Source organism: Branchiostoma belcheri, unplaced genomic scaffold (genome assembly GCF_001625305.1).
Source record: "Branchiostoma belcheri isolate BF01 breed outbred unplaced genomic scaffold, Haploidv18h27 scaffold19, whole genome shotgun sequence".
NCBI lineage: Eukaryota > Metazoa > Chordata > Leptocardii > Amphioxiformes > Branchiostomatidae > Branchiostoma > Branchiostoma belcheri.
The window spans coordinates 3662815-3676262 of NW_017803379.1; the positions used below are offsets into that span (position 1 = coordinate 3662815).

General features: G+C 41.5%; 3 protein-coding genes across 5 annotated transcripts in view; 1 reads left to right on the top strand and 2 right to left on the bottom strand.

Annotated features, from left to right (window-relative positions):
• Positions 1-1409, bottom strand: part of LOC109467839 (copper-transporting ATPase 1-like) — a 22802-nt gene extending 21393 nt beyond the window's left edge. Inside the window, 2 exon segments of the mRNA XM_019765926.1 lie at positions 454-586; positions 1284-1409. Coding sequence (XP_019621485.1) covers positions 454-564 — 111 coding nt within the window. The 5' untranslated portion in view covers positions 565-586; positions 1284-1409.
• Positions 1410-1622: 213 nt separating this feature from the next.
• LOC109467816 (GDP-Man:Man(3)GlcNAc(2)-PP-Dol alpha-1,2-mannosyltransferase-like) lies at positions 1623-4624 on the top strand. 2 transcript variants are annotated; one of them, XM_019765888.1, is made up of 4 exons: positions 1623-1667; positions 2413-2640; positions 3082-4013; positions 4312-4624. In XM_019765888.1, exons 1-4 carry the CDS (start codon positions 1633-1635, stop codon positions 4581-4583), a joined length of 1467 nt encoding a protein of 488 aa, XP_019621447.1. In that variant the 5' UTR covers positions 1623-1632; the 3' UTR covers positions 4584-4624. The 2 variants fall into 2 exon arrangements, with proteins under 2 accessions (XP_019621447.1, XP_019621446.1); XM_019765887.1 differs by lacking the exon at positions 1623-1667 and adding an exon at positions 1792-1998.
• Positions 4622-12194, bottom strand: LOC109467814 (acid-sensing ion channel 5-like). Of its 2 annotated transcripts, none has more exons than XM_019765885.1 (12): positions 12059-12194; positions 11023-11214; positions 10244-10342; positions 9836-9943; positions 9366-9486; positions 8497-8622; positions 7997-8146; positions 7363-7510; positions 7161-7223; positions 6797-6944; positions 6316-6407; positions 4622-5861 (listed from the first exon to the last, which is right to left on the bottom strand). In XM_019765885.1, the coding sequence occupies exons 2-12, from the start codon at positions 11211-11213 to the stop codon at positions 5311-5313; spliced, it is 1797 nt and encodes a 598-aa protein (XP_019621444.1). In that variant the 5' UTR covers position 11214; positions 12059-12194; the 3' UTR covers positions 4622-5310. The 2 variants fall into 2 exon arrangements, with proteins under 2 accessions (XP_019621444.1, XP_019621443.1); XM_019765884.1 differs by having other exon boundaries at positions 9833-9943.
• Between the last annotated feature and the right edge of the window lie 1254 nt (positions 12195-13448).

A 13448-nucleotide genomic window follows, 5' to 3' on the forward strand; every position in this document is an offset into this window, starting at 1 on the left:
AAACTGTTCACGTCTTGAGACACTGCCATTAGATGTTCGTCGTTCCTCGGGGGAATGGAGGAGATGACGACAGCTGTGTTGGGGTATTTGTCGTGTGTCGTCATGATCAGTTGCCTGATGTTCTCTGTCACGCCTTGTGCAGCTCTCTCCTGTCTGACATCGTTTGTTCCCACGTGGAGCACGATACATTTTGGGTCTTGGTGGGATGTCGACTTGATGAGGTCTGTTGCTTGTGGGACAGTCATTGCTGCATATTTATGGACTTGCTTGCTAGGGTATAGAATGTTGGGCATTATACCTCTCGTGTTTGAGTCACCCGCTATGATGATTTCTGGGTGTGCTGAGTTGACGCTGCGTTGGTGCTCATGTGTACGAACTTCCTGTGACTAGTACTTCATGTACTAGTATATAGTGGCTGATCAGAGACTATGAATTAGTATGAAATATCCATACCTTGATGTTGATGACTCCATCTTGCTTGCCGACATATCCCTGTATGTTCTGTACACAGGAGTTGCAAGTCATGCCCTGTACGCTGATCACAGTGGTCTCCACTCCCGACATGGTGTCTGTTTGTTGAACACACCTGTAATCAAACAAGGCAATCAGAGATGGCAGACTGCACCCCTTTCATGTGTTACGAACAATCGAAAGACCTAGCCTGCTCATCGAACCTATTTTAGCTGCCGAGTCTCTCTCTAGTCTCTTGTCCTCACATGCAAGTACAAAAAAAAAAATTATGTAGGTCAGAACAAACACAGGCAGACATGCAAAAAAAACCTTGACAACTAAGGAACCGATACCTCTTAATATTGCTGTATACTGGCTTCCTAACATAAGTAACAATAATTTTTCACTTTTCCAGTGTGTCAGGTGAAGCAACATTCTATTCGTACCTGTACTGTAACGTTAGTTGATGTCTTTATCATGGTACAGGTATGTGCCAGGTACCGTTACAACTTACAGTTGTATGCAACAAGTGTAAACAAATCACATGCTGGGGACTGACGGTCACAATCTTCTACAAAATTAGTACCATAATTTCATATTTCCGCATTATTGTCTCAGCTGATTTGCAGACGATTACAAAAGTTTGCAAATCTGCTAGAGGCGAACCGGAAAAACGCAAGGGAAAACTGCTGGATAATCCCTGATTGACGTCAGAACAGAACAGGAAATAATTTTTTTGGTGCCGAAATTTTCGAGTGTCTCTGGCATGATATTGACAGGACTGAGAAGGATAAAACTGATAGAACGTAAAGACAAAGATACACACGACTTACCTGGTAGGTTTTTAGGTCATCTGTAAAGTTATAACTTTAGGAATTGTTGTTTTTATCTGCTTAGTCGTTCGAAGATTTTTCTGTGTACACCCCTTCTGGAAATCACGTGACTACTGGGTCATGACGTTGGCGGGTCATTTCACCGCACACAAGTACAACTGGATTTTCTCAAATAATATTGAAAATTTCGAAGCAAATTTAGTCAAATTTTCTCAATGTTCGTAAATTTTATCATTATTGATTATTTTTACGCAAACTTTTTCAGTTTGTTGGATCTTTAACAACGTTTTTGCAGTAAAGCATGAATTCATTCATTTTTCGTATTTTACGTTTACATTTAATCCAGGTCATGGCGATTTTGCAGACGATCCTGTCGTTTCTCAGGTGAGAAAACAGCGAGTTACCTCAGAATTCTCTGAGAAATCTCGGGTCTTGATCGCAAATGCAAAAAGAGACGTAAGGTTACTTACCTCAGAGTGAAAACTGCTTCGTCACTCGGCGTTTGCGGTTGTTTTTATGGTACAATGCGTGTGCAAAGCGGGGTGCAGCAGCCGAGGTTGTAAACGTTTGGACGTGCCGTGTGCAACTTGCTGGTCAGGTCAAAGTCCGCCAATTTCAACATCCCTCACAAATCAGAGCCTCGGCTTTTCACACATCAAATATTAATGCAGTCTTATTCCTATAATTTCCTCAATTCGCCGACATCACTCACAGTGTAAGGATGATTTTGTATCTAGATTATGATGGTCTGAGCCCTTTTCTTTTTTTGCTGGTCATCATCACTGCTCATCTTTAACTTTCTCTCCCGGGTCTTGCAGCAAGTCTCCCTTAACTTCCTTGCTTGCGGGTACATGTATAGTTTGATAATTTATGCAAAAATAGTCTAATTGAGAGGATTATGATCCTTCTGTCAATTGCCTCAGTCTTCAAACAGAGGCAGCTTAAAGATGTGTTGAATGGCAAATGTTAGTTATTGTTACCACAATAGTGCTAAAACGAATCTTGCTAGAATTATTTGTATTCTTTTATTAATTTGTCTATTTTGTTTATGTTATTGAAATTACAACATCAATGCTGTTTGTGCAAAATTAATTCTTACGCCTGTAAATTGCTTCTTCATTTTCTACAGCATGGCTCTGTCCCTATTGCTGTGGGGCATTGTCTTTGCAGTCATATTCCTCGTGACTGTAGCTGTCGTTCTCCGTATCTGGGTTCGTTCACGAGCCAAGAGCCTACTGCCGCACCTGAAGGAAGGAGACAAGGACGTCCTAGTGGTTGGCTTCTTCCACCCGTACTGCAATGCCGGGGGAGGAGGGGAGAGGGTGCTGTGGTGTGCTGTACGTGCCCTCCAGGAAAAGTATGCTCAAAATTCAGCCAAATATTTTTCCTTATCTGATGGTAACTAAGTAGCCTGTGTTACACAACCTCTCACTGAAACATTTTCAGGTGTATGTCATGATCATGAAGTGCTAGACTCACTTAGACTTAAGCACTCCCATGTTGTTCGACATATGAGGCAGTGCTAGAACTTCATATATTATATGCATAGTAGAAGTGCTAGATAGTACAGTTCTTCTTCTCCTACACCACATATCAGTGCCACAGTTTTAGATTACTGTTGATGCATTTAATTTTTGATAGCTATATATTTGGTGGTAAGACTTAAGGGAAAAGGAGTACATTGCTGGAGTTAGAAATGTCCTCTTGGATGTGATGTAAAGACTGCTCACTGCCACTGCACTTTTTGAAAAGAGTAGGGTTTACAGGTTATATGAAACAAATATCATTTTTCCTCTAGGTACAAACACGTAAAATGCCTGGTATACACCGGGGACAAGAACGTGAAGGGAGCAGAAATAGTGAAGAACGCGAGACAACGGTTCAACATCGTTCTTCGTCAGCAACCGGAATTTGTCTTCCTCGGTCGACGGGACTGGGTCGAGGCCGGCACATGGCCATATTTCACACTCCTCGGACAAAGCTTGGGATCTATCTGGCTTGGGTGGGAAGCCTTGACAAAATATGTTCCCGATGTCTACCTGGATAGCATGGGGTATGCATTTACACTGCCCATGTTTAAGTATCTCGGGGGGTGCAGAGTTGGGTGTTATGTGCACTATCCAACGATAAGTACAGATATGTTGTCTAGGGTCACAGACCAGACAGCCACTTACAACAACAGAGCGATCATAGCCCGTAGTCCCATACTGAGTGCGGTCAAGATTGCGTACTACCGTGCATTTGCTTTCATCTACGGTCTCGCTGGGTCTTGCTGCGACGTGGTGATGGTCAACTCTTCTTGGACACATGGCCACATAGTGTCCATATGGGGCACGAGGGAGGGCACATACAAAGTGTACCCACCCTGCGACGTGAAAGAATTCATGGACCTACCCATGAAGAGCGACGCGGGAAAAGCGCAGCACAGCATTGTGTCAGTCGCGCAGTTCCGTCCCGAGAAAGACCACCCTCTCCAGTTACGTGGGTTCCACGAGTTCCTCAAAGGCGTACCCCAGGAGAAGAGGAAGAACTACAAGTTAGTCATGATCGGTGGGGTGAGAAACCAGGGGGATGCAGATCGCGTAGACGGACTGAAACGGTTAGCAGAGAAGTTAGAGATCTCGCAGTATACAGAGTTCCGTCTGAACGTGCCATTCTCGGAACTGAAACAGAGCCTGTCTGAAGCCACAATAGGTCTGCACACCATGTGGAACGAGCACTTTGGAATAGGTGAGCCAGATGTTCAACCATTCGTACAAACTACACTGTACATTGTACATACTGGCATCTAAAAGATGCTGACAACCAACTGTAACTAAGAAAATGAAGTAGAGTTGCCATTAACACTGTATTAGATGTAAGAATCATACTTTGTGGAGAATACATTTACTGTACTGTGACAGCTACTCTTGTAAGAAATTCACTCGTATACAATGATATTTTGTGTTTGATTCTTGTCCTGCAAAGGCAACTTGCTGCTTTTTGTTGTTGTAGGTTTGTTTCTAAAATTGTGTGCTTTCTTTTACAGGCGTTGTAGAATGCATGGCAGCAGGTACCATCATCCTAGCACACGAGTCAGGAGGCCCCAAGATGGACATTGTCGTGGAGCACAACGGTTCTTGTACGGGCTTTCTCGCGCACGACGAGAAAACATACGCGGACGCCATCAGGACCATCCTGAGCATGAGCCCAGAAGAGAGGATGGAGGTCAGAAGAAATGGCCGGGAGTCTTCGTCCAGGTTTTCTGACCAGGAGTTTCAGACAAGCTTTTTGAATGCATCAGAAGCACTTTTTAAGTGAACACAACAACAAAAAGATGAAAATACACAGATGAAACGTTTTCAAAAGTCATTCCACTGTTTAACAAAGCACCTCTTTCCAACAAGGGTCTTCATATATGATTATTTAGTTTAGAAATTTCTCAAACTTGCATTTTTTTATGACAGAACTATTTAGTATCGACACTGCTGATTAACATTCTTTTTGCTGAGCTAGCTTTTTGACACAAGATTGTATTACTTGGCTACAGGCTTAGTCAGCAATACTACATGACGCTTTCGTACAAAAATGTTGCAAACACAATAAAATCAAAAGTATTTTGATTTGTTTTGATATGCATGAAATGTAGGACACCAGTAGTTGTTTTGCCTTCCAAATTGTTGCATTCAAATCAAGTATGTGATCATTGTGGTTGGTTGGTTGGTTGGTTAGTAATAGCTTTACAAGAAAGACATGGATTTTTTACAAATACTGAAGATTGAACTACATGTAGTATGAACAAATGGTTGTAAACTATAAAGAAAGTGAATATTCCATGTATTTAGATGTGCTATAGTGTTGAAAATGATTACTTGCAATTCATACCACTAACCACTTAATATCTTATGTCTATTGCTGGAGTTTAAAAAGAGAATGCATTCCTCACAGGTAATACAGCAATGTCTACTCTAGTAGTGCAATGGTTCAACAAAGTCAAAAGTCCACTTCTGATTCATAGAATCTGGAACAAGCTCGACACAAGGCCTCATCAAACGTAAGTTGTTACATGTCTCTGCTGCTGTAGTAGTGGATATCCGTAACCATTTTCCATGTCATACAACTTACACAAGTCTTTTGTTCCGCCAATGTGATTCTGCTTACCCCAAGTGTCTTGAATAAATGGATACAAACTGATGTTTCGTCTTGACTGATCAGTTAATTGCTCTTGAGGAAAACCTGACAATGAATACTGGTTAACATTAAAAAAAACACGAGAAATATTAGATTGTGCATCTAAATGATTTTCTTCAAAAGTATTTCTTTCAAAAGTATCAACAGCCTCAGTGTAGCTCCCAGTTCTGTGTCTTGGGATGACTACAACAGCTTGCAGCTGGTCAGAATCTTGACCAGGGTCAGTGTTTTTGACTCCCAGTCCTTCTTTTTCACAGTGTTTGTCTTTATTCCCTGGATCCTCTACGTTCTGTTCTTGCTCTGCACCGTACCTGTGCACAATGAGTTTTAGGATGAGGTACTCCAGGAACTCTGACAGTGTGATGATGCTTGCTCCCAGGAAAAACCCAAGTTGGCCGCCAATGTCACCTGTAAAAACATCTTTCAGATTTTCATTCTGGAGGTCACAATGTGAACTTCAAGGGTTGCATTTCGGTGTCATCTCGTTACCCCAACATTACAGTATGATCATAAACTACCAGTACCTTATTGCCTACCTACTGGAAATACAGAAACTTTCACTGTGGTATTATTTTCACAGTTTTTGCGAACTTATGATGCCAAAAACATGCCACCACAAAATTTAATGCATTTACAGTACATACAATGTAGTACATGTATCCTGGACCTGACCTAGTCACTGGGGGTACAGGGTATCAGATAAACATGGAGATTATAACCATTACATTCAGTTTCTTACTATCAGACTAGCCTTTTTGGCAACCCCTTGGGCAGATGCACTATTTCCAAATACAAACTACGAGTACCCTATTTAAAAAATGAGGCGTTACCTTAATTTAATGGTATTCAGACAATGACTTACTGATCATCCCTGGTACTGTGACTGTCTGAAACTGCTGAAAGGTCTGATAATTCAGGTCTTGGTAGAAGATATCCATCGACACATAATTTTCTCTGTCAGTAAAAAAAAATATAGAGATTCATAAGTCCTCAGCTTTTGCAAGTGGCCCTCACCTGTTATTTATGAAAAATATCATACATGCATTGTTAACCATTTTTGCAGGAGTTTGCACAAAATGTATGTGCTGTATCTTGTCCTTAGGAGTTGAAGCGAGTGGGCAGAGACTGGGGTTCAGTTGATTGACAGGGTTGTGATCTGGCATACCCTGGGTGGTGAAATGTGGTATGAGGTCACTAGGAATGTGTACTGTTTAATCATGGTATAATTGTAATACTTGCACAACGCTTGACTAGTATGAGTAAAAGTCTATTCAATGATGTGTAATTCAGTCAGGTTTTTCCTTGGGTTTTTTGTTAAAAGTGTTTGTTGTGGGGATACACACCGTAGATCTTGCAGTGATCTGTTGAAGAGCCGTGGTGCATCTTTATTAGGCCAGGTGGAGTAGGACAGGCTGACTTGGTACTTTGTCTCTTCACAAGGGACGCTACAGTTGCACAACCCCACCTCTTCTTCTCCCTGGTCAAACTTAGCTGAAAATACAGGGATAAGCTATATTAGTAATGATGACACAGAAGTGTGACAGAGATGGTAATAAAAAGATTAAGGTAGTCCCATAGCATTTTTTAGGTTGTAGGGGCAGCAGGTTGTTAATCCACTGTGTCTAGAATATGTCATACAATCACATGTCATAATAATCCATTCATTGATATGATTCAATCAGGTATTTCCTAATGATCATACAGTACCTAGTTCTTCATAAGCACAGGTCCCCAGCTGTATCGGTGAACAATGCGGCATATCGGCAGGGCCTGTGGTATGATAGGACAAGAATATGATGTCCAAAGGTACAGTAACATTTCACATACAATGTTTGCGCATCAAACAGTGCAGTTCAGTCTGTGCCCGTGGTGGGTTAACAAATATGCATGTCACAAGACTAATTATTACCTGGTAGACTGGCAGGTAGACAGTTACAACTGTTCATCAGTCTTCTCGCCCTGCACTCCAGCAGACAGCCAGTCAGTGAGTACCTGTCAAAGTACTGAAGGGTCTTCTCAGGAACACACTGGCCCCACGGCTTTCTTTCATTGATATACTGTAGGGGTTTAAAAGGGAATGCAATCCCTTTTGGTAGAGTGTAACGTGTTTGTGATTTTCCACCCAAAACCCTGGTGAGGTCAACACTGCTGTTGACTATACATGTATAAAGCCCACTGTTCAAAGAACACTTGAAGATCCATTAATAACCGATTTGACAGCAATGCCTGATAAGGTTGTGTTTTCATTCACCACCATGTTGTTCTCCTCATGTCTTTTTGGCGACACCTCTGGGGTGCAGGCTGTTAGTTACATATACTTAGTCTAGTGGTCTAGGTACGTTTACCTTCACACTGTTTCTTCTCCAAACAAAAAATACCTGGACCAGATTGCAGCATGATAACTGGTTTCAGACACCACATGGTGTTGGGTTACATTATGTAGCAATGGCAGGAAAGAGCTGGAGGGCTGGTCACCACATGGATGTGTAACTGACTTATCAGAGCAGTAGTTTGTTAGTCTAAACCATGTAGTGACTTCTTACCTTTTGCTGTACGATGCTTGTGTACACGTGTGTCCCTGCTGCCACTGCTAGTCCCTCAGAGTCCATTTTAGGCGGGTCATGCTGGTCGTGAACCAAAAACTTCAGTCCCACGTCCATCGAGTCTAGGTTGGCAGGCTCTGTGTACTCATCCTAGATGAAGTAAGACTGCATTTTCATGGTTGCATGTTATAGCAAGTAGTCAAAGCTCCATGCTGGCAAAATAAGAACCACCTGGCAGAATAAACAGAAACTGCAGTGCTGAAACACACAGACCAATTAGGTTTGAAATATTAATTTTAAAATCTGATTTTTAACCTATTTGCGCAGACAGAGAAAAGCCAGAAACAATATCATATTTCACTCCCTTGCAAAAATATCAGTTACTAAATTTGCACGTATGGAGTAGGCCAATACAGAAAAAGTGTGTCCACCTGATGGACATAAAGTGAACTTCAGTTTAATATTAATGTTTCTATGCATCAAAATAAGAATACTCTTACAGCATGAATATTAATGAGCATCCTGAGCCCGTTCCCCTCCCCGGCAGTCGGCTGTGCCCGTGCAGAGCTGGTGTTCCAGTTGAACGTCCAGCAGTTTCCATACGGAGTGAAGTGGTGCTCGAAGTCCTTTTATGGAGAGAGGGATTAGTCAGGAAAGTATTTCAAAGAATATCCTTTGCCCAAGTCATATAAGTTACAACCCTTGTATCAGATATACATGTAACACTGTCACATTCTTGTTGCAGAGATTCGTAGCAAAGGCACAGTTCGGAATAGTCTATACATCCACTGAACTATGTCTGGAGCAAATTTATGTTCCTGGATGCACAGAGACTATCCAGAACTGAGCCTGATTCTAGCCAGGTAATGTAAGGTATACACATTAGGAAATAGTTACTCAAGCAACTGGACAGATTTTGGAATTCATGTATAGATAGGCACAGTTCTAGATAGAACTCATGGCTATGATTCTCTACAACTCAAAAATACATGGGATAGTTATTTGTTCCTGTCCTTGGTGCTGAAAACCAACAAACACAACATGGATCCACCTGTCGCCTTGTTATCAAATCCTGGTCTCTTATTGGCCGGATCATTAATTCTGATTGACAGTCAGAAACCTTACATTACACAAGCCCCGCCCACAAATTATTAGCCTCTAGCTTAGCCTCTATCAGGCTTCCGAAGCAGCAGAAAAAGTAGAAATCGGCCAAATAAAAGGATAATATACCAGGGGAGTTGGTCTGCAAAGGCAAAGAGGCAGCAAATGTTTGGCGGACCAACTCCCCTGGCATGTTATCTGTCTATTTGGCCAATTTCTACTCCTTCCAGCTGCTTCTGAAGCCTAGTAGAGGCTATCCCTAGCTCACCTCTTGGTGACAATCCTCGTCCCTCCACTTACACATGATCAGTGTGTCCTCGTCCAGCCGAAAACCAGCCTGTTTGGTCAGGTCTGCAAACTCTGTAGCATTGATAGGTGGAGTGTTCCAACTATTGAGCAAGGGAAGAGGAAACGATTGATTGATTGATTAATTCGATTGATTAATCAATTGATTGAGTTCCAAAGGAGCCGTTTGTACTTGTATTTAAAAGTCTTAAGTCATCTCATTAAATTCTCACTGCTACTAGTACATAATTGCTGCAGAATCCAATAGTAGACTTTATTTTGGGTACAGTAATTAAGGGAACTCAACAGCATAGGGTGTATTTTGGCCCTTTGAGATTACAAAAATCCAAGATATTCCTCAGAAAACAAAACTTGTACGCGTATCCCTGTTCCTTTCCCCCCAAAAATTATCCAACAAGCACATCTGTAATGTAACAGTTGTTGAGTAACCACAGTGAGGCATTGTATGTGGCGTTGTCCTTGTTGACCACCGCTGTGTGCAGGTTCAGAAGTTCCCACAGATGTTCCAGAGTGTCATTGGAAACCTTGGAAGCACGGTATCTGGGAAAATAAATCACAGAGTTACCAACACAACTATTTGGTTAAGTAGTTCTTGAAATGTAACAGCGATATCAGATATATCATAAAGTGTATCCCTATCATAAACTATGTTTATTACACCATGGCTTATGTTTCATACCATAATTTCATAGTACACATTCCTGGCGGCCCCATAGCACATCCTAACACCCAGGGCATGCCGGACCACAACCCTGTCAATCAACTGAAACACAATCCCCACCCGCCCATTTCCAATCCTTGCTGCTGAGGACGAAAAACATACAAATTAACCCTACTTACCTATTGAAGTTACAGACAGTGACAGCAGGGAAGATCAACTTGTCCTCGAACCTCCGGCTGATCTCGGTGTTTGTGCGGAACCCGTAGTAGTTCCCCACCCTATACAGGTTAAGAACGACACCACAATGATGCGACAGCACATGATGTACGTAATGTTGACGTCTTTGTCACAGAAAATGTCCAACATCAACCATACCGCATCCACAATGTTGTGATACGGAGCTGCAGCGTCTACCAGACGTCAGAAGCGGTTGCAAACTGTCTACTAGTATTTGGTCAAGTTTTACTATTTCTAGCAGCTTCTGATGTCTGGTAGAAGTAAGGGGACGAACAATAACTACATGTCAGTAAGGAAAGAAATATAATTGCAATAATATGCCTGGTACCTAAGTGATAAATTTTCAGGAGGAAGGCACCACTTAAGCCTGCTAATATCGCCGGCCAAAATGAGCAAACTGCAGCTACACATGTATAGATGATAAATTGTAATGTGGAGTACCAGAATTCACAGATTCTGAAGCAAACAGCGAACGAAAACAATTTGTAGTTGTGGGGGCGTGCGGCGTATGGACAGAGTGTTCTGCTCGGGACTAAGAGGTCCCGAGTTCAAATCCTGCCATGTTACCGCCATGGGAAAGGCACTTTAATCAGGTGCAAATGAGTCTGTTGTCCGTTTGTCCGCGTTGGTGGCGGCATGAAAATAAGTTGAAGAAACTTGACAGTGTGCCGCCATGTCTTGTAATAAACGTGAGAATAGAAAAAAAAAACAATTAGCGAACCTGTCGGCTATCCACCACACGCACACGGAAAACGACCCCAGGAAGACCAGCACCCACAGTAGCCTGTGGACCCGGTTGTGTGCGTTGGCGATCTTAGCTGCACCGTGACAGGTGGTGTTGGTGGCAAACTCGTAATCCAGAGGCCCCCCGCAGAGAGCAGCTCTCGCTTTCCTACAGCACCTGGATGTCATGCTACAAACAAGAAATCGGAGTTGAAACTGATAATTTGCACGCCGGGTAACCTGATGTGAGAGTGAGTACCGGTATTTCGAACTTTGGATACTTACATTGATTCATACATTTAGAAATACACGTATGATTACATGTACCTGTCGAGTATCTAATATTAGACCTATAGCATAATGTGTTTTTATTGATCTAGAATGCTGTCAACATTTGGGCCCACCAAACACTTGCCACCCCCAGAAAACCCCAGCCAGCGTGAGACTGTGTAAACACAGACTATACTAGTAGTACCCTCCAAGCAGAGGTTGAGGTTCAGGCTTTGACTTATTTTTGACCACTTTGAAGCGTTTTTATTCGGGTTTCTTTTTTCTACTGATATCCTCTTTTCCTCCAGGCAAATTGTAACGGCCTTGCAAATGGATACTGCCTGGCCAATTCGATACTATCTTTGCAACAACCAAAATATCTGCTTGGAGAGTTACATAAGAACTGACTACAGTTTTCGACTACCGAAATGCACGTGCACACATTTGTGCCGTGTCTCTTTTTACAGTGATCCACAGATCGTAATTATCACATACTGAAGAAGTGGATCCCACTGATAAAGTCAAAGTCAAAGAAAACTGGCTATAGTAGATGTTAATTCAGTGTAACTAGACTTAGTGGTTCGTGTCTACCTTCTCGTGGTTCAAATCAACAAACTTTGTTTTTTCTAAACGTTATTTCCTGGTTAGATAACCAGTGGGCAACCAAACGTGCAATTTCAATTCGATCCTTCACTCTACTTCGTGCAAAAGATGCTACATTGCAACTGAATTGTAACTTAAAAACTAGTACGTCTAGACCTTACCTTGTTTCAATTGTTTCTTCAGACTTTTCCACTCCCAACTACACGTTTTCGCTGTTGTTGTATGTCAAAGCTGATTTGAATCTTTTGAAGTTCAAAGTTCGACGAGTTGAGTTGTAAATTACGTGTACTTTTCAGGTCTGGTTAATCAGTAGCAAAAGTTTGACGTAACTTAACAAACAACTGTGCACCTATCAACGAGAACAATGAAGAGTAGGGGGGACGATCGCGCCCAAACTTTTCCTGTTTTTTTTTAATTATTTTTTGGGTTAAGTGTGTAATAAAAATAGATGTCATTCTGTAAAATATTCGTTACAACTAATAGTTAGGCAGAATGGGACGAAATGTATTTGCTATTATTTGCATCTCGTATACGAGGGGAATTTTGCATTTTGCATCAAGAACCTGACAGTTTCTGAGTCAGCCCTAACCAAGAACACCCTCCATGTGTATGCGTTCGGAGACATAAAAACACTTAAGAGTTTTTATTACTATATATTAACGCCAGAATCCATTGGAAACAAACGTCTCGCAAACGGTACTTCTACGCACCAACTTGAGGTGTGTAAACACAAGACCGTTACACTTGCCAAGTTTAACATCGACAGGTGCACGTTATGAGCCCTGTTTGCTTACCTTTGAACTCTAGGGCGTTGGCATCAACGTCTTGGCGCACGTAAACACATCGATTGGAACAACAACAAAAGACTGTGAACATCCCTTTTACATCTTCCAGTACTTATTAAGACATCAACCAAGGAAGGTATGTTGTTTTTTTTACTCATTAAAACATTGGCATCGTAGAACGTAAACAAAGAGTATGTGTTTTGTACAAAGTTTAGTTGAAGTGACACGTATTTTTTACTACAAGTACTTCCGTGTGGACTTTTCTCACAGGGTAGATTGTTTTTGACTCCAGACGGCCTCAAACTCTGCGAAAAATGGGTTAATTTATACGTGTTATTGAATCAGTCCCATCAATAGTTGTTGACATTCCACTCATTATTATACTTAGTAATAATATAGATTCATAAAGTTCTATTCATGTTCGTAAATCTGCCTCGGTAACGTTCATAACGTAATATGGACACTTGTTTATCTTGCTATTTGTTACACATGAACACATGAGGCAATATATAACTGTTAGTATATATAGCTACTGTACAATTCGTTGTGGAGAAGGCTTTCAATGTGGTAATTGGACTTGCTTGAATCATACAAGCGTTTTATTTTATTCATGATGAAGACTAACGCCACACAGTCGCAAATTTGTGGAAGTCCAACTTTTTCTTGTGTTAGAAAATACATTTAAATCTTAAATTCTTCTTCAGTTTAAGGCGATAGGTTGATGGGTATTTTGCCCAACTTGTAACATCGCAGTGGTGACCTTCAA